The 21,165-nt window shown below is 50.5% G+C and overlaps 1 protein-coding gene across 1 annotated transcript in view; it reads left to right on the top strand.

Moving 5' to 3' along the window:
- The window catches only part of BACE1 (beta-secretase 1), a 142,002-nt gene that overhangs the window by 42,796 nt on the left and 78,041 nt on the right, over positions 1–21,165 (top strand). Inside the window, exon 2 of the mRNA XM_069614473.1 lies at positions 15,902–15,990. Within this exon, the coding sequence (XP_069470574.1) occupies positions 15,902–15,990 (89 nt within the window). The remainder of the gene's footprint in view (positions 1–15,901; positions 15,991–21,165) is intronic.

The raw sequence follows: 21,165 nt of genomic DNA on the forward strand, positions 1-21,165 counted from the left end.
CCTTTCATGCCCTCTGGTGCCATAAGCGTAGGAAGTGAGTAAGATTATCACATACACTCCGAAAGCTTACTGGCAACAAGGTTTCAAAGTTAAAGGCTTTTTTGGGGGAGAGAGAGGGGGAATCTTCCTTCCAATCCTGAGAGGGGTGTGTTTTGGAGCGCATGTACTCAAAGGCCACCTTGTGACGGATGGTACTGCCAGAAGGTGGATCATTCGTGTGAGTAATCTTGGGATCGGCATGGTCGGTAGAGGCACCAAGAAGGTCACATTGATTGTTTGAGTTGTTGCCGTCAGGCTTTATCGCGATTTCGCCCTGGTCTGGTGGCAACAACATATCGAGATGAATTGGTGCTGATGCTTTACAGATGCGCCCACCGCGTAGATTACTGGCCATATTCGCAGCTTATTTTATAGCTTCAAAAAATAATACAGTAGCTTCTGCAATGCGATGAATGCCAGTTCAGTGGGGGTACCTGCTACCACTAATCAAGAAGGGCTATGAACAAAGAAGCCAATGGACTCAGCTCCGACTATCTGTGAGGTGGACCAACAAGGCTACCATTTGCAACTAGTTCACCCACATTCCTCAAACGAATTGCCGTCGATTATTGGTTGGAACCCGGCGTCCTTTTGAGCACGTTGGCTCACCAAGGTACCACCTCAGCGATGGAGAGACTAGTATTCAAGGCCTCAATTTGGGCAATATTTAAGGAGCCCAACCATGCGAGTCGTGACCGACAAGTGTTTGTAGTTGGAACCTACGCATCAATAGGTGAGTGGAATACAACAAGTAGTGTGTAACAGTCCGAGTTCACCATTCACACTCCTTATGCAAGAAAAAAGAGAGTGGAATGGATTGCGTGTTAAACTCCACCCAGATACCCTGGATGCCCGTATACCAGCATAACACACATCCTTGATGCATAGGTACTTCAAATGCACTTTTGTCAAAGATCGAAACAGAACGTGCCTCAAAGTATAGAATCTGCAATGATGACTGAACACATTGCAAGCCCCCAGTACCAGTGCCCCTTAGACCAAACTGCACCTGTTTGAGTGAGTGCAACTTTGTGAGTTTATTTGGGCAGGTTGTTGGGATACCGTCGCCCAAGACCCGGGCCCCAGCCGAACAGCACAACAGCATGACACTTTCAAGCACTTCCAGATGCGCTCTATACCCACCCACCTTCATGGCACTTAGAAATAACCCAAGAGAGTGTCTCTCTCTGCACTTACCCCAGTCTCCACCGACTAGGTGCACTTGGACCTCCCCATCCCTGTTAACGTCTATGCACTTGCACAATCCAAATGCAGCGTGCCTGAAGATTTTCTGTCTGTTCTCCCTCGTCTTCTCCCCTTAATTGCACTGGTAAAACTGCAGAATGGCCGTCAGGCCTATTTGCTGTGTCTCAACTGTTAATTGTATTTTCCGCACGCACTCTGCCTGTGCAGACTATTATCGTCTCACAATTTCAAGGGCTCTGAGCGACTGTTGTTCTTTCCCCATGTTCCCACCCTCCTTCAGCGCTTTGAAACCCTTTCCTGTGTATAGGCGCTGTATAAATAAACAATACAATACAACCTACCGTCCCAGGGCCATTGTCCTAACGGACAGGGGCACACCAACGCCTTCCTGAACAGTACTTCTGCTTGTTTCTTGAGACCCACTATGGCCAGGCACCGTGACCTCTGACCCATTTCACCCCAATCACCATCAGAACCACATTACCTCATCTCTGATGCACCCCCACCAAGTTGCACCCATTCTCCAGGTGCCCGTGGTGGAAGCCACCCGGGTATTCTGGATTCTTCCTTTGGATTGGGCTGAACACCGTACCACATCTTCAGCCTTTGTGTGGCCGGGAACATTATCAAACACCGAGAAAAAAATATTTTTGCCCCCCCCCCCCCTTAAACATAATACCCTTACTTGCAGTAATGGACAAACCACCAGCCAGGAGGCATGAGGTCATTCCCCCCATCATTGGGTGTCACCTAGAGATAGAAAACAAGACAGGTTAATACATATCAGATGTAAGATCCGCCAAACAGCAACTTAGGTCGACCATGGAACTGGGAGCCCTCACTGGGGCCATAACCCCTTGGCTGTCCCAGAAGGAGGGGACTGGGGCACCCCCAGGTCTCACCACTTACTCTCCCAAGCAATGGCCTAGCGCTGCAGTCCCTAATACCCACGGGAAACCGCCAGTCTGTGCACAAAGCAACTCCACCACCTACAGTCGTTCACTCTTCTCCTAGCACCAGGGTGTGGCCCACCCCTGCCACATCCCTGCAGAAACGATACCCGGGGAGCCTTAAGACCCTCGGCCTGCATCCAGTGTCCCCCGAATCCATATCTGCCGGCCCCCACATAACTTACCTGCCCAAAGCCCCCAGTTCTGCTCCAAGTCGGACCACCCACACCAATTGCTCCAGGACTGCTGCCAGAAGTCCAGCATCTATCACGTGAGCCCCCAAGAAAACCTAACCGACACACTTGTCTTTCAGTTATGGACACTGCCCAGTAGAAGGGTGAGATGCCACACCCTTTGAGAAACCATCCCCAGGGAGCTCACAGACCCTCTCTCAGCATACAGCACTATAGGATCCAGATCTCCTGCCCCCCGCCGCAGACCCTACCTACCAAAGCCCTTCAGCCCTGCTCCAAGTGGGACTCCCACCAAATGGCTCTGGATGCCAGGACTGCCACCAGGGGGCAAACACCTATCGCAACCAAGCCCCCAGAAAACCACAACTGAAAACCCGCCACTTTGCCTGGGCCAGTGCCCAGCATCGAGGTGAGGCCCCTCACCCAGCACACCTCTTGAGAAACGATACCCAGGAAACCCTTTGCAGCTCACCGGTCCCAGGTGGGGCAAAAGAGAGAGAGAGAGAGAGAGTGAGAGAGAGAGCACTTTGTACCCCCTTTCTTTATACCTGCCCAGAAACCAGGGTTGGACGGGGACAAGTAATGGGCCCGGACACCCAAAGAAAAGTGGCCCACCCCTCGCCTCAAAAAAGTGGCCCACCACTTGGAGGCCTTATAGGCAATAATGCGTAAGATGCAATTCGGGGAAGCATTTATAAAATGGGCACAGCTCCTTTACAGCAATCCCTCAGCAGAAGTAAGAGTTAATGGCTGGCCCTCACATAGCATACGACTGAGAAAAGGCACCAGGCAAGGATGCCGCTCTCGGCAATGCTGTTTGCATTACTGATGGAACCATTAGCGGTCATTCTGAGGGGCACGACCACATGGACTGGCTTCCGCTGGAGTCCAAGTTGGGAGGACAAGGTATCCCTTTACGCAGACGACCTCCTGGTATATTTGGGAGACCCGGCGGTCTCCTGCCCTTTAGTTACCCAAATACTAATAAACTATGGAGACTTCAACGGTCTCAGAGTGAACTGGGCCAAATCTGTGCTCTTCCCAGTGAAGGGAGTAGACTGTATACCGTCGTCTGAATCCCCATACCAAATTGTACACACACAGTTTCGCTATCTGGGTATCATAGTCACAAACAGGCTGGACAACTACCTGACCTATAACCTACATCCGTTAAGTAAACGATACGCACAAGATGCGATCCACTGGGAAGCACTGCCATTGACGTTATTAGGTAGGGCAGAGCTTTTCAAGATGTTAGCCCTACCCCGGTTCTTATAATCCTCCAAAATGCCCCGCTCCATATCCCCACCGTAGAGTTCCGCAAAATAGACAATACAACGCGTAAACTCCTCTGGGGGGGAAACACCCGAGAATAGCTCTCAAAACCCTTCAACGCTCAGTCTGGTAGGGGGGAATAGGTCTCCCGAATATCTGTGTATATTACTGGGTGTCTCAAATGGCAACAGTAAACGATATACTACACGGTGACCCGGCCACCCCACACATAAAAGCCAAACTAGCGGCAAGACACGATATGTCCCCGATTGAAAGTCTCTACACTAGACAGACTCGCCCTCCCGAAAACACGATAGTGGCGCACTTGGTCCTGGTATGGAAGGAATCACACAAACACATAGGATGGAGCAACAAACTCGCCCTAATCCAACCCATCTGGAACAATGCCCACCTCACAGGTCTCCGTAACCTCCCGAAGTGGCCGAATTGGGTGGCAGCCGGTATACACACCGGCCAGCAAATATATGCAAATAATCAGATAAAACTGTTCACTGAGATCCTGACCACATATGAACTTCTAGCCACCAAAAGCTATCACTATGGGCAACTACAGCATGCACTCAGTGCACACAGGGATCAGCTAGCGGACATGCCAGAGTGTACACCAATTGAGAGAAACATAGTCATAGAACGTGTCAGCAACAAGGTCACATCTACTATGTATAACGCCATATCCTCCTTTGCCACGACGGAACTGGCACACCTGAAAGCGAAATAAATGGGAGGGTGATGTGGGACCGATACTACCTGAAGACTGGATCTCGGCCCTGATGTATCCAAGAGAAATTGCAATCTCGGCAAGAATTAGGCTAATCCAGGTGAAAATACTTCACAGAATATATTATCCCTGAGTAGCTCTGTACAAATGGGGCAAAACAAGTGACCCCAAGTGCCTGAGGTGTGGACGAGAAGAAGGAACCTTTTACCATATCCTATGGCAATGTACGCAAATACAACACTTCTGGCATAAATGCACTGAAAGACTCTCGAGGGTCATGGGCCGTCCGATCCTGACTGACCCCAAACTCCTTCTCCTGGGAATCGAAGAAGAAGGAGACTTGTCCCGCTTCGAACGGCTACTTCTTTCAACATCCACAGGAATCGCCAAAAGAAACATAGCACAGCTATGGGGCTCAGACGTTACGCCAAGTTATGAACAATGGACCTCAGATGGTGATGCCATCATCCCAATTGAGCGTCGAGTTTATCAAGCAAGGGGCTGTCCAGGCAAAGCAGACAAAATCTGGGAGAAATGGGAATAGACATTGTAAGGCACGCACAGCTCAAACCACCGAACCTGGGAGCGCTTGTCTGCCATGGCATAGGAGTTAAACTCTTATCACCTACTGCGGTTCACTGTTTCAACCCCAGTTGTATCTTATGCCATCTGTGTCTCTAAATATGCGAATATAATTGTAGTACCTGGTCGCACTGCTCTAGTAATGCTATTTGTGTACTAGGATATATGGTTGTGTTTTGTATGTTGTGTTTTGTGAAGCGAAAATCCAATAAAATTTGTTATTCAAAAAAAAAAGTGGCCCACCCCTCACGACCCTTGACCTATGATGACATCACCGGAAGTGATGTCATTTGACCCCAACCCAAAGTGACATCCGGGGAAGCGATGAAACATGACCTTTCACCACTTGACAAAACAGGAAGTGGCATCAAATAGCATTGTTCCTAAGTACACTACGAAAAATATGATTATGATTTCACTAATCTGATATACATTTCATACAAGAATGGATCACCATATGTATCATTAATATCTGTGTGTATAGATCCATATTGTCAAATTACTGTGAATGCAAGCAGATGTCCAAGGCCAAATGATATGTTATTGTATAGCACTTACTTAAGCTCTTTTTTATAGAACAAATATGAATACAATATCACCTAGCCTGTGTTGGTACTCATTGTTTGACCTAAGGAGGATGAAAGGCTGAGATGGCCTTGCTGGGATTTGAACCTGCAGATCAAACACACATTTCAGCACTGAGCGCTCAACCCACTGAGCTATCTTATCAGCTATGGTAAAATGTGCAATTATTCTGTAGTGGATACCATTAAACTGGTAACTGAGATTTAACAGCAGACCAGTTAAGTTCATCTGCAGGTCCGGTGCAAAGTTGGACGCATGTCAAGCCTGCATGCATCTACTTTCAGGCTTCAGAGGATGGCAAAATAGGGAAAGCAGCGCACTCACAGGATATCTCATACTATAAGCACACGTTACCACATACATGCAAACAAACATCCTGAACAGCATGCCAAGGAGATGGGAAGGTGAGACACATTGGGCCTCATTACAAGTTTGGCGGTAGCCTTGCTGGTAACACCGGCTGGCTGCCGCCGAACTTGTGTATGTTTCCGGTGCCCGGGAATGGGCAATTACCGGGGTATTACAACCCCGGCGGACCCAGTAATTGCCCATTCCTGGGCACTGGAAAATATTCTTCCCCATTCACATTTGATCCGCTTAAGGCTCAATGGGAATGGGGAGGCCGAATGCACCGGCACCATTCGTGAATGGTGCCGGTGCATCCGACATGCTCTGTTTGCGGGTGCCCGTCCGCCCGCCAGGTCAGACCTGGCGGGCAAAAAGGCACCCGCGAGTAGAACTTGTAGTTTGCCGGTACGGTAACAACGGTACTGGCAAGCTTACCGGTACCATTGTTACTGTACCGGCAAACTTGTGATGAGGCCCATTACAACAAAGCATTCATTCTGGTACAATGAAGTCAATGGCCACTTGATGTGCTATGGTCAAATATTTCTACACTGTACAGAAGCTTTTACGCACAAGGATTTTGTAAAGTGACCGAGGACACCGAGATTGAATGTCTTGTGATGATCGTAACAGAGACAATGGCAGGAAAAAAAACATACTATTACTGCAACTTTCAAAAGGCAAAATACATAGGCCCTCATTACGACCCTTGCGGAATTCGGAAAACGATGGCGGAAATGCAATACCGCCATCGAATAGCGCTCGGTGCGACTATGACCCGTCACCGCAAAGTACGAAGCCATTAGCGACACCGTAGTGAACGCCAACGCTAAGTGCACCAAGCACGCGCGCGCGCGCCATGCCAAACCGCAAACACCACCATGGCGCAAGGGTACGCCAATTCCGACCCTAGCGGACATGTACCTAACGCCATCAAGCATGGCGGAATGTACCATTCCGCCATGGTGAGAAGTACGGCATCGCGAATCAACCGTAAACGGCCCCACTGAGTGCCTGTACACCGCTCCCTGCCCACAAAGTACAACTCCCCGTAGGTGCAATGAAGTCACAATGCAACCATTGAAAAGTACAAGTCACCCATGCATGCCAACGAACAAAAGAAACACAACAGGGGCCAATGGGAGCTGCAGGGCACAGATGGCACGAATACAGAAGCCATCCCAATGGACATGACCACAGTCCCCCACCAAGAAACGCACGCAAACACAGGCACCTGTGACCAGCAATATTCTGAGAATCACATCATTCCACCAGTCCACCTGGCTGACCGGCATCTGTTACACAAAACCCAATCCCCCGCCCCTGAGCATGACAACATTCAAACTGTCATATTGGCAGCCCCCATCCCTGACCTCACGGGCTTCGTAGGCAAACGCGCCCAGTACAGTACCACGCAACTAAACTCCGAAGCTGGAACCCAATGCAGATCTCCTCACAATACATCGCCCCCCAAATAGGCATATGCCACATCACTTGCAAAGAAGAACGCTACACGGGCCAAATCAGAATAGAAATTTAATGCACATCAAAATCACCAAGCCCATACAGCCATCAGGTCATGAACTCCAAAACACTTTTCACCATTGTGGGCTGCATCCGCAAGAAATGACCAGCCACTACTTGTGTGACGCCCTGTTCCCTCATGGTACACAGAGCCACATTCACGTACGAAAAGGCAACATGGAAGCGCACAGAACCGCAGGGCCGTCCCAATGGGGAGGCACTAGTCCAGCTGAAAGGCCGAAATGTTGCTCCGAGCCACCAGTACTGCGTAAGGGCATGTGGGCCATTGGCGATCGTCCCATAAGATCGTAATGCTGCTCCACTGATTAACACGAAGCAGCAGGTGTCGGGAGTAAAACCCATCTGCAGGAGTGGCATACAGATGGCAGTGGCAAAAGGGGAGGAGATACCTGTCAACCAAAAGAAAAGAAAAAGAACAGAATGGCCATCAGAACTACATTCGAACAACTCACTTCAATGATCACACTAAATCCACAGCCATATGCATGCTAGCCCACTCCAAAGGATCATCACCACCCCAAAACCACTTGCGACTCATAACCATCTATATCGAGGTGCAAACACCATCACAAACGAGTGTACCTGTGCATGCGTCTGTCAAAACAGAATCCATCAGATGGGAATGTTAACGTGCATGGACACAAGTGTCTGAGGGCGCGTCGAGACAGGGAGGGCTCAACAAGGCCAGATAGACGATGGTCCCACTATGGCAGCCCTGCATCACATAGCGTAGGGGAGGCGGATAGATCCCAAGAAGCCCTGTACATGGCAAACTCTGTATCAAATCACCTGCCCATGCATCCATTCATCATTCCCTCATCCCGGGATTAAAACGCCTGAATATTTACTCACATAACATTAGAAATATCCATTGAGTCTGTGCGTTATGCAGCCTGCAAAAGCCACAGTGCCCCAGCCCGTAATTCCAGTGTAGTGAAGTAACATGTATTTGGGAACGTCCGGCCTCATCGCCCACGTCGCTATTGCGCATCCCAAACTATTCATATCAATCATTGCATCCTCGCCATGGCCCCTGTCTCAAGGACATTGAACAATAGTACGTTATATTTGCAGTCAGACCTGTGGGCATTTCCTCGCCGCTAGCTGAAAACCGAAAGCGCCGCCCTTCGAATTCCTCATTTGCAACATCACGTCGAAGAGGCATCTGTGGCCGTTTGAAATCACTAATTATTCCATCGAGTGCGGCTGTGTGTGAAAATGGCAACTGCCTTCACCCACAAATGGGACGCCCCGCCCGTCGTTGCAACTCGGTACAGTGATGCATGAGGGCCCACCGTTACTCGAGTACTACGTTCCACTGACCCTTCACAAGTCTGTTCGCGACTGCACAGATAGTATGTGAAACAATGGGACCACAGCAGAATGAACATATCAACCAATCTTACACGGCCATCGGGTACAAATACATGATTGCAATAGCAAGATGCCATTCCCCGAATTGCAGCGTTGTGCGCGGGACGTGCTCGGCCAAAGGGGAGAGCAGTTTGCACAGGTGGAATTAATCACCACAGGTGGAGGCCATACAGCCTGAAAACACATAAATTGCACAGCCAGTCTCCTCCCACAACCACACCGAAATGCTACCGGCAGGACTCGCGATGTTGGCCCTGGGGGACCTGATAGCACTGCAAGTACTCCAACTCCAAGAAGAAGACGAACACCAACTACAACCGGCCGCACGGAGGAGACGCAGGAGGAGGAGGAGGCCAAGGCAGGGCCAGCAAGGGCCGCCAGCACAGCCACTACCACCACGCAGGCAGCCCGCAATCCCACGCCTCCGAGCACATCCGTTCAACCTCACTGATGAGCAGATCCACACCCTCTACCGTCTGGACCGGGACACCATAGCCGCCATTGTGGACATGACACAGGCTGACCTTGTCAGCATGATAGATAGCCCAACCGCCATCCCACCCCTACTGAAGGTGGTGTCTGTACTCCACTTCCTGGCCACAGGCACCTACCAGCACACAGTCGGACAGTTGCATGGCATTTCTCAGCCACTGTTCTCACGGACACTATTGCAAGTGCTCGATGCCCTCCTGCAGCACGCAGACGACTACATCTCTCTACCACGCTCGGAGCAGGAAATTACCAACACAAAAGTGGGATTCCATGCACTTGCCGGCATACCGGGTTGCATTGGTGCCATCGACTGCACCCATGTGGAATTGGTCGTCCCACATGCCATGGAGGCCCAGTACCGCAACCGAAAACAATTTCATTCCCTGAATGTACAAATGGTGTGTGACTCCAACAGGATCATTACACATTGTTGTGCCCGATTCCCTGGATCAACCCATGATTCTATGGTCTTGAGGAACTCTACAATACCACGCTACATGGAGCGACACGCAGGGAACAGATCCTGGCTACTCGGTGAGTCTCATTACATGCATGATTATGTGGGGTATGTGATTCGGCAATGACCTGGCAGGAAGGGGGGGGGGTGTGCGTACGTAGCAATGGCATTCCACATCATACGTTTATCGTCCACATACAGGTGATGCTGGATATCCACTGAAGAGATGGCTCCTCACACCAGTCCGGAACCCACGGGACCAGCATGAGGAGGACTACAACCATGCCCACTCACGTACCCGTGTAGTCATTGAACAGGCATTCGGCCTACTGAAGACTCGTTTCCGCTGCCTCAGCAGGTCTGGCGGGGCACTCCTGTACCGCCATGAGAAGGTTGCAAAGATGGTGATGGCATGTGTCATGCTCCACAACATGTGCGTACGTAGAAATGTGCCCATGCCCCCTGACGCAGAACTGCAAGCACCTGATGATGGTCATGATGAGGGTGGGGATGTGGCAGCACCTCATGGAGTCTGCGAGGCACCGGAGGCCCGTGACATTCGTCAGCATCTCATTGATGCATGCTTCTAGCACTCACGCCTGGTGGCTGATACATGGACACGGGACTCGTGGCACTGTGTGTGTCTGGGACATGCACAATATGGACTGTACGCCTATGATGGCCTAGTACACAAAGATCAATGTCCACACATCTCATTGGTTGATCGTGCACTGTTTATGGCATATGTGATATCATGTTGTACACCCTATCGACCCGCCACCCAAGTGAGCCCAACACACCCCCTCCACCCTCCTACCTCCCCCCCGAACACCAGTGTCCAAAGATGCTCATTGTCAGTGGGCTGTCGCTATTGCAAGCCCCCTCTGCGGGTATCAGGGGCACCCCTGCCTGTGGAGCGCAGGTTCCTCCCAGATCTACGTTGGGGGCTGCCCTGGACGGAACTTGCAACGGATGATGTGTCTGCCTGCTCACGTCCATGCATGTCCCTAAGGGTTTGCGAGAGCTCAGTGAGCACACGGCGCACTGCGGCAAGTTCGGCACATACGTCTTTGGACGTCGCATGCAGTTCCCCCCTCAGGCTCTCGGTGCTTCTCTCCATTTGGACTCTCAGGCTCTCGGTGCTTCTCTCCATTTGGACTCTCAGGCTCTCGGTGCTACTCTCCATTTGGACTCTCAGGCTCTCGGTGCTACTCTCCATTTGTGCCCTTAGCGTCTCTGTACCTCTCTCCATTTCTGCCCTAAGTGTCTCAGTTGATGTTTCTATGTCTGCCTTAGTGCCCCCACATTCATCGGCATGGTCCTTGAGGAGCGTGGCCAGTTGCTGCTGTTGCACGATTAACTGGTCGAGGGACTGTTGCCTCTGCTGGGCCATGGCCATTTGCGGGGGTGTCACAGAGGGGCTGTTGTCCTCATGTTGCCTTGCCACAGGGCTTGTGGGGGATGGCCAGTCGTCGTCTTGTGGGTGCCCCTGCGTGGTATCCTCATGTTGTACGGGATGGGACAGACAGGGGGATTGGGACAGGTCATGGATGGATCTGACTTCGACATCCCCGTTTTCTGTGACCGAGCATGCTGCCATCAATGGGGTGTCACCTATGGTGCTGCTGCCACCAGAGGCAGTGCCTTCTGTGGCATCCGTTGGGGGGACCTGTGGTGGTGGTGTTGTGGGCATGCTGGCTGCTGGGGTGCCTGTTGATGTTCCCTCCTCTGTGCTGCCACCTGATTTGTGCTGCTGCCGTGTCTTGATGCTTGCAGCTGAGGTGGAGGGTCTTTGGCCGTTGGTCTTGGCCCTCTTTGCAGGTGTGCTGGTAGGGGTGTCCTGAAGCTCGTCGTTTGGATCGGACCCTGTGGTGGAGTAAAGGAGGGCGAGGGTTATTGATGGGTCTGTGGGAATTGGAATGGCATTGTATCACATGCATTGGGGTGGTACCTGAGGGTGATTTGGGTCGGGGCCTTGGAGGTGCTTTCATTTGTGTGTGGAGTGAGGGTGCAGTTGTTTGGCAGCCTGCAGTTAGGGTGTGCCTGCTGCACGTGTAGTGCGTGTTTTAGGGGTTTTTAATTATTTATGTATTTATTGTGGGTTTTGACGTGCGCTATCAGGCCGATGTGTGTGGACGTTCTCCTGGACATGTGTTTCTGTTGCACTATGTGGACGCATGGTACTTCACATGGATGGACTTTGTGGATTTGGCATTGTTTTATTTGGCCCACCTACCTGAATCTTCGGATGTCTGCACTCCTTTCTCCATCCCTCCGACTCCCTCTATGCTCTCCATTCCGATGGTGGAGGCACAGATTTCTTCCCAGGGGGTCAACTTGATGGGTGATTCAGGACCTCCCCCGGTGGCTGTGGCAATGTTGCGGTTGGCAGAGAGTATGCTGCGGACGCGTATCCGCAGGTCGTCCCATCGCTTGCGGCATTGCTGTGGGGTGCGGGGTGCGGTCCCCACCGCACTTACCCGCTGTGCCACCAGAGCCCATATGGCCTTCTTGTTTGCAAGTGCCGTCCTGGTCATTTGCGTGGAGAAGACGACGGCAGCATTCTCCTGGAGGGTCTCTGTTAGCACGGTGAGTTCCTCACGGGAGAAGTGGACCTGCCGCTTGCGGTCGCACGCTTTCTTCGCTACTTTTCCCATTTTTCTTGGTTTCGCTAGGGTGGATGACGGGTTGGGGTGTGTTTCAGGGTAGTGATTTTAGTGGTTGTGTGGTTTTAGTGGTTTTATAGGTGTACGGCGGGATGTTTCCCGTTCCGGGCCCATGTTTTTACTTCCGTTTCCGTATATTTCCGGTCACCGTACTTTCCGGTAGGCGCACACTGCGGTGTCAGCTGTGATGGGTGGCGGTATTGCACCTAGGGCGCCGTACGGCGGCGGTGTGGGCCGTTTTGGGGTCATTTCCGCCATCGCGGACTTTGCACTTCCGCCATGGCGTGGTGCTCGTGCCCGATGGGTCGGAATGGGCCGCACTTTGCTCCTTCGTGCAATGGCGGAAACGCTATTTACGCTGTGGCGGTCCGGTCAGTCACTTTCCGCCAGGGTCGTAATGAGGGCCATAGTCCGAAATTGATGCTTATTCTACTCTAAAATTGGTAGTTTACACTAATATCACTAATACATATTTATCACTAATAAATCATAGCAACTCCAGGGTGCATCGTGCCCCCAGGAGTGGCGGCACGGTGACAGCCGCCAGCCCGGCGGCGGCCCAGGACCCTCAACTTTGCATGCTACAGCAGCATGTGAATGATGCATGCATCATAGTTTATGATGCACACATCATGCATGCAAATCAATCATCAAAGCAACGTAACATGTGTTACCTTGCTTTGATGAATTATGCTGTTGCAGATGTTATTTTTTTCCCCCAAAAAAATATTTTTCAAATTATTATTTTGTAAAAAAAAAATTCGCAAAACTGGCCCAGGCGTGGGCAGAAACCGGGCCCCTCTCCCTAGGGCCGATTTCGCCCGGCCAAGTGTCCAATCCAACCCTGCCAGGAACCCCTTGGCTCTATACTTGCGGCGCCTGTCAGTGACGTCACCCTGCCGCTGGACGCCGGGGCGGTATTTGGTGTTCCTGCCCTCATCCTCATGGCTAAACGCCAGGGCTGCTATTGGAAGATGCTGAAGTAGAAACCGGGACAGGCTGGCAATGCCCCGCATCCAGTCCCTGACAGCCCCCGCCGGGTAACGAGGCGGGGTTGCAAGGAGAGGAGGAGAGAGAGGAAACATGGACAGAAGTCCTTGGGGCGGAGGGATGAGGTAGTGGGAGAGGCAGTGAGCGCACCAGTCTACAACAGGAACCGGGGACATAGCGCCACAAGAAAAGGTGCCCCTTAATCCATATCGAAGCAGGAGGCTGCGAGTAAGAGTGGGATCAAGCTAATGCATTCTGGGAAGCATAGTTTCCAAACAATGGGGGGCAGAGAGAAAAGAATTGAATGAATATTATGAGCTGGCAAGAGAGGAGCAATTCATAGGCCAAGGTCAAACAGAATATGAAATACATGTATGAGTCGTGTTTAAAAGAAAGGTATCCCATGACACTTAACAGGGGCATAGAGAAGCCTCGAATGGATAATCGAAGCTAGGGCCAGGAGAGTAATTCACCAGGCCAAGACTGAGACCATCAAAAGGAAGCCGATGCATGATGGGAAAGGTGGATCCAGCGATAATGAATGCGTAAACCAGCACTGGCAAAGCCAACAATTGTGGCTTTCGTGCTGGCATGGGATAGGCATTTGTCAGGCACTGCCTTAATTGTATTACCTGGCCATACGAAGACAACAGCTGGACAATGGTGTAATTATCTGCAAATGACTAATACCTATACACAATCCAACACAGTTACATTTGTCAATGGTTGTTTTTAATAGGGCTTCAGTGAAAGGAAGAACCATAAATCAAGTGGCTCAAGGCACACTTGGTGAAGATATGTTTATTGCACTTGTAGCATATTTAAAGCTGCAATTCATCCATTGCCTTTCCGAAGACTGCTTGCTAATAGGACTGGCTTGGCAGAGTTTAATGTTACTGCTTGAAAGGGATAGCTCCACGAGATCCCGGGAGGATGTGCTTTGGGCAGGCAGGGGCTACTATGGGAATGGCGATGGCATAGCATGGCAGTGGCAAGTAAACGTCTGTGCAAATAACCAAACGCTTGCAAGCTGTCGTCCCTCTCCCCCACCCTGCAAGCTGTACGTCACTGCAATAGCTACGGCGTATAGGTGGCACTTAAACATCACCAAATAACCAAAAATAAAAAGAAGACTTGATCGGGCATTCTTAACAATTTTCTAAGCCAAAACCGTTAAGGTTCAAGTATAAGGTTTGCCCAGAGCAGTGTGTGATGACTACAGGTGATGCATGTTGAGAATTGAAGTCCTATTGATCCCAAGATGCATTGCCATTGAATCTAAGCATTATCACATAAACAATGTTGATGCATGATGTGGAATGAAGTCCGATTGAAAAGAAGAGCTATTGTTATTGAATTCAAGCCTTCTCAAATAATCAAAAATGCTGCATGCTGGGAAATGTAGGCACGTTGACGCCAAGAGGCATTGCTATTGACTCCATGTCGTACAAAGATATCAAACGTGTATCTCAAATTGGTTTATGTTTGGAATGGAAGTTTAATTGATCAGCGGGGGCTCATTACAGCAACTTCCAGACAAGCTTTGGGGGTCTAAGATTACAGTAGTGATTGGGTGCAGTGAAAGTACAGATGTTGTACATAACATAACCAAACACATTATCAATGAATTTAGCTCTATCGAGAGAACCTGATGAACGTTGAGAAAGGAATTGTTTACAAGTCGCAGAGACGTGTACTTTTTATTCCAACCACAAAAAAATAACAAAGTGAACTGATGTAGTTTGGGAAATTAAGTCGTCCTGTAGAATAATACACAGGCAAAAGACAGAGACGTTGTGGTTAAACCAATACGGTCTTCCAAGACTAGAAGACCACAGCAATAAATACTAAGGTTCAGGGAACTTGTGTTTCACAATGAATCAATCTGATTTGTACACAAGTAAGGCGTGCCATCGTTAGGCAATGATCACAATGCATCGATCACAGCCTTAGACACTGCCCTAATTGGCGTGTTACCCCCACAGATGTACATCCTGAGAGGTGGGCAAATACAGACTGGGTGACGGAGGCTCCTGGAAAGAGTTCTTTGCCAGGGGGTGGGGGTGGGGGCAGGCAAAGCCCTCCTCTAGCGATGCCTGTGCAGGAGCCCTCACCATTAATTATGCGGGCTAGGGCGGATGGCAGGTGAAGAGCCAAAGGTAACAGACCCCAGGAAGACGGGGGCACCATGGAAAATGACTCCCTGCACAGTGCTGACCTCCAGGGTGCCCTCCACAGGCTAAGACACAAGCTAGCAAAGAGGTTACATTCGTTGACTTTATTTAGTAAGGTAATCGGGTTACATTACCGCTGCATCAGAACACATGGCTTTTTTCAGGCTCTTACTCAGTGGAGTAACTTCATGTCACTTAAGTCAATACCTATTTTTTTTTAATTATTATAGACCCCTTACACCTCAACTCAGACACCTTTTTTCTCTTCTTTTCTCCTTTCTGCAGCTGAACATTTTAGTCGACACGGGTAGCAGCAACTTCGCCGTGGGGGCCGCAGCCCACCCATTCCTGCGGAGGTACTACAGGAGGCAGCTGTGAGTATGACCCCCCCACCTCCCCACTCCCTATATGCCAACTTCCTAGCACGGTGCACTTGGTGCCCCTTCCTGTTGAATGGGTAGGGCCTAGTCTTCTCCCTGTGCCACTGTGCCAGTCTTCTGTGCCTGGTCACTGTTTTCAAGCCATGGGCCTGAATGCCCTACTTCAACGTTGGGGGTTGCTGTAGAGTTTCAGGAAGGGTGCCTTGCTCAGGTCTTCAGGAGGGGGCCGTCTGGTCATGTCATATGGGGAGGTTCTGATTGCTGGGGGAGTGCTCCCACATATGGTGAGAGGGGGTGTTCATGAGTGGCTCTGCGTTTGAGGGTACACACTCCAGGATGGTTCTTTTGGTCCTCAGTGGGTGCTGTCAGTTGCTCTCAGCTTTGGGGTACAGTCCATGTGATTTCTGTAGGTGCTGTTAGTGTCTCTGGATTTGAGGATGGAGCTGAGGAGTGTTTCTGTTGGTTCCCGTAGGTGCCTTTAGTGGCTCCAGTTTCTGGGGATGGTTCTCGTCCTGGGTGGGTGTTGAAAATGACATCTTGGTTTTGGGGATGGTCCCTGTGCTCCCCATAAGTCCAGATAGGTTCTCTGGTTTTGTGGGATAGTACTGAGTGATTGTTCTTGTGCTCCTTCGCTGGGGCTGTTACTTGCTCTGGTTTAGGATAGCATGGAGGGTTGGTTCTCATGGTCCCTGGTTGGTCCTGTTAAGGGGTCTGTTTTGGGGTACGTACTGAGCAATGGTTCTTATGGTCCCTGGTCGGTCCCGTTAGTGGCTCTTATTTGGGGGTCGCCAAGAGATTGTTCTCGTGGTCCCTGGATGGTGCGGTTAGTGGCTCTTGTGAGATGACACTGATGGATGGTTCTCGTGGTCCCAGGTTGGTGCAGTTAGTGGATCTTGGGGGATGGCACTGATGGACGGTTCTCGTGGTCCCTGGTTGGTGTGGTTATTGGCTCTTGGGGGATGGCACTGATGGATTGTTCTTGTGGTCCCTGGTTGGTGCGGTTAGTGGCTCTTAGGGGATGGCACTGATGGATTGTTCACGTGGTCCCTGGTTGGTGCGGTTAGTTGCTCTTGGGGGAGGCGATGGCACTGATGAATGGTTCTCGTGGTCCCTTGTTGGTGCGGTCAGTGGCTCTTAGGGGATGGCACTGATGGATTGTTCCCGTGGTCCCTGGTTGTTGTGGCTAGTGGCTCTTGGGGATGGACAGGGGAAATGGCACTGATGGATGGTTCTCGTGGTCCCTGGTTGGTGCTATTATTGGCTCTTGGGGGATGGCACTGATGGATTGTTCACATGGTCCCTGGATGGTGTGGTTAGTGGCTCTTAGGGGATGGCACTGATGGATTGTTCACATGGTCACTGGTTGGTGCGGTTAGTGGCTCGTGGGGGGTGGCACTGATAGATTGTTCATGTGGTCCCTGGTTGGTGCGGTTAGTGGCTCTTATTTGGGGGTCGCCAAGAGATTATTCTCGTGGTGCCTGGTTTGTGTGGGTAGTGGCTCTTGGGGGGTGGCACTGATGGATGGTTCTCGTGGTCCTTGGTTGGTGCGGTTAGTGGCTCTTGGGGGATGGCACTGATGGATGGTTCTCGTGGTCCCTGGTTGGTGCTATTAGTGGCTCTTGGGGGATGGCACTGATGGATGGTTCTCGTGGTCCCTGGTTGGTGCGGTTAGTGGCTCTTGTGGGATGGCACTGATGGATGGTTCTCTTGGTCCCTAGTTGGTGCTATTTGTGGCTCCTGTGGGATGGCACTGATGGATGGTTCTCATGGTCCCTGGTTGGTGCTGTAACTGGCTCTTGTGGGATGGCATTGATAGATTGTTCTCGTGGTCCCTGGTTGGTGCGGACAGTGGCTCTTGGGGGATGGCACTGGTGGATGGTTCTCGTGGTCCCTGGTTGGTGTGGTTAGTGGCTCTTGGGGGATGGTACTGATTGATGGTTCTCTTGGTCCCTAGTTGGTGCTATTAGTGTGACTCATGTTTTTGAGTATTGTATTGAGGGATGGTTCGTGTAGTTCCTGGTTGGTGCTGTTAGTGGCTCTTGTTTAGTGGGTGGCACTGAAGGAGGGTTCTCATGGTCCCAAGTTGGCGCTGTTAGTGGCTCTGGTTTTATGGATGGCACTGAGGCATGGATCTCGTGGTCCCTGGATGGTGCTGTTAGTGGTTGATGTTTTTGTAGATGGCACTAAGAGATGGTTTTCATGGTTCCTGGTTGGTGCGGTTAGTGGCTCTTGAGGGGGTGGGGGGGCGATGGCACTGATGAATGGTTTTCGTGGTCCCTGGTTGGTGCGGTTAGTGGCTCTTGGGGATAGGGGGGGCAATGGCACTGATGGATGGTTCTCGTGGTCCCCGCTTGGTGCTATTATTGGCTCTTGGGAGTTGACGCAGATGGATTGTTTTCGTGGTCCCTGGTTGGTGCGGTTAGTGGCTCCTGTGGGATGGCACTGATGGATGGTTCTCATGGTCCCTGGTTGGTGCGGTAACTGGCTCTTGTGGGATGGCATTGATAGATAGTTCTCGTGGCCCCTGGTTGGTGCGGTTAGTGGCTCTTGGGGGATGGCACTGATGGATGGTTCTCGTGGTCCCTGGTTGGTGTGGTTAGTGGCTCTTGGGGGATGGCACTGATTGATGGTTCTCTTAGTCCCTAGTTGGTGCTGTTAGTGACTCATGTTTTTGAGCATTGTATTGAGGGATGGTTCGTGTAGTTCCTGGTTGGTGCTGTTAGTGGCTCTTGTTTGGTGGGTGGCACTGAAGGAGGGCTCTCATGGTCCCAAGTTGGCGCTCTTAGTGGCTCTGGTTTTATGGCTGGCACTGAGGCATGGTTATCGTGGTCCCTGGATGGTGCTGTTAGTGGTTGATGTTTTTGTAGATGGCACTGACAGAGGGTTTTCATGGTTCCTGATTGGTGCCTTTAGTGGCTCCAGTTTTGTGGATGTCATGGAGCGGTGGTTCTCATGGTGTTGAGTTTGTGCTTTTAATGTGTTTCTTTGAAGGCTGCACCAGTGGTGGGTGGCACTGAATTGTTTTGGTAGATACTTTTGCCTTTGGAACAGGTTTATTGTGGATGAATCCGCGTGCTGGAGTCCGCTTTCAGTGGCAGGGCAATAGTAGGGAGTGCCGGGCTGAGCACTTTGTGCTGCTCTTAGGAATATGTTCTTCTGCTATTGTTGGGTTCTGGGGAAGCCTCTTGCTCTTAGGGCTGTGGTAAGTCTTGGGATTTGAGTTTAGTGTTGAGGGTAAAGTTTGTGTTGAAAGATAGGGTTGCAGATGAGTTCTGAAGATGGGTCAACGCTAGGGTATTGAGTGGGTGCCTGGCTTAGTGTTGTATTTTGAAATTAGCCGTAGGTGCTGAGGCTAGGGTGGGCTTCGGTGCTGCGGTCGGCTTTACATGTTCTGTTTAGTGTTGGGTGCTGGGATTGTGTAGGATGCTGCCATTGTTGTTTGTGATGGGGTTAGTGTTATATGCTTGGGTACTAGGGTTTGTGGTGGGTGCTGAAATGAGATGAAAGTAATAGGATTATTGTTGCATGTTGACAATGGAGTCTGCTGCATGGTACATTAGGTTCTCCAGTATGAACATTGAATGCTACAGCTGGCATTGGATGCCGGGGGTTGGGTTGGATGCTGGGGGTTGGGTTGGATGCTGGGGGTTGGGTTGGATGCTGGGGGTTAGATATACCTGTCACTGTGTCACCAGAGCAGGTAACATAGGGTGTTTTTGCTTTGAGTGGGTGAGTGTCCATTGAAGTATATGGAGATGTATGGGGCCTGCCATGAGTGTGACCCAAGTACAAGGCAGGTGATGCCAGCCAAATGCGGGTGACTGGAGAGCTATGGGTTAGTGTTGGATACTGGGGTTATTGTTGGGTACTGAGGTGTATGTGTGCATGTATTGGGATTGGCCTGGGTGCTAGGGTACATTTTAATGGTATATTTTCATGGTAGGATTGGCATTAATTTGTGGTTAGTATATGGTGGTGGGATTAGTGATAGATGCTAGGGATTTAGAGTTTGGTGTTAAAGTTAGTTTTGGAGCTCCTTCTGGGCTTGGCACTGGGGGCTGGACTTCACATTTGAGGCTGGGATTCGTGCTGGAGGGTGGGGTTAGCGTTAGTCGTTGGGTCTTTTGTTGGGAGCTGGTGTTGATGGTCGATGCTTGGGTATATTAGGGCTGGGTGTTAAAGTCAGCATTGGGTGACGATGTTACTTCTGAGTCTTGAGGGTGCTGGGGTAGCGTTGGGTGCTTTGGATTCATATTGGATGTGGGTGTAGGGTTAGGGGGTAGGTATATTGTTAGTTGTTGGAGTTAGTGTAGGGCTTCTTGTTGGGTGCTAGGGTTAGTATTGGATGGTGGTTTTGTGTTAAGTGATAGAGCTATTGTTGGGGTTTGGGTTTAGAGAAATGATTGTTGGTGGCTGATGGGCGTTGTGTTGGATACTTGGTTATTAGAATTGAGTGGAAGGTCGAATTTTGTGTGCTTGGGTTAGTGTTAGGTGCTTGGCTTAGAGTAAAATACTCGGGTACTATTATTGGGGGCTGGCGTCGGTGTTGGGTATAGCATTGAGTGCTAGAGTTCATGTTGAATACTTCAGTTACTGTTGTATGACTGGGTTAATTTCATTGTGAGGTTATCATTGATTGCTTGGGTTACCTTGGCATGCTCTGATATTCACCCTGGGCATGATTAGAGTTGGATGCTGGGATTAGTATTGGGTGTGGTTAGAGGTGCGTGATGTGGGTAGCATTGGGTGCCCGGGTTACATTTGGATTCTCTGGCTATCTTCCGAATAGATGATCTTGCATTGGTGTTGGGTGCGGGTAGAGTTGGGTTCTGGGATTAGCTGTTGATGCTCTGATATTAGCGTTGATTGCAGTTAGGGTTCGGGGCTGGGTTAACTGTTGGGTGCCCTATTTCCCCATTCGATGCTGGGATGCGCTTTAGAATAGATACTCTGGCATTGGTGTTCGGATTGGATAGGGTTGGGTGCTGGGATTAGCTTTTGAGTCTGTGATACTAGCGCTGGTTGCAGCTAGTTAGAGTTGGGTGTTTGGTTAACTGTTGGGTGACCGGTCCACCTTTACGATGCTGTGATAAGCTTTAGAATAGCTGCTCTGGCATTGGTGTTGGGTGCAGTTAGAGTGAGGCATAGGGTGTGTTAGGGAGTTTAACT

Source organism: Ambystoma mexicanum, chromosome 9, assembly GCF_040938575.1.
Source record: "Ambystoma mexicanum isolate Mex_15411 chromosome 9, UKY_AmexF1_1, whole genome shotgun sequence".
In the NCBI taxonomy this organism is placed as follows: Eukaryota; Metazoa; Chordata; class Amphibia; order Caudata; family Ambystomatidae; genus Ambystoma; species Ambystoma mexicanum.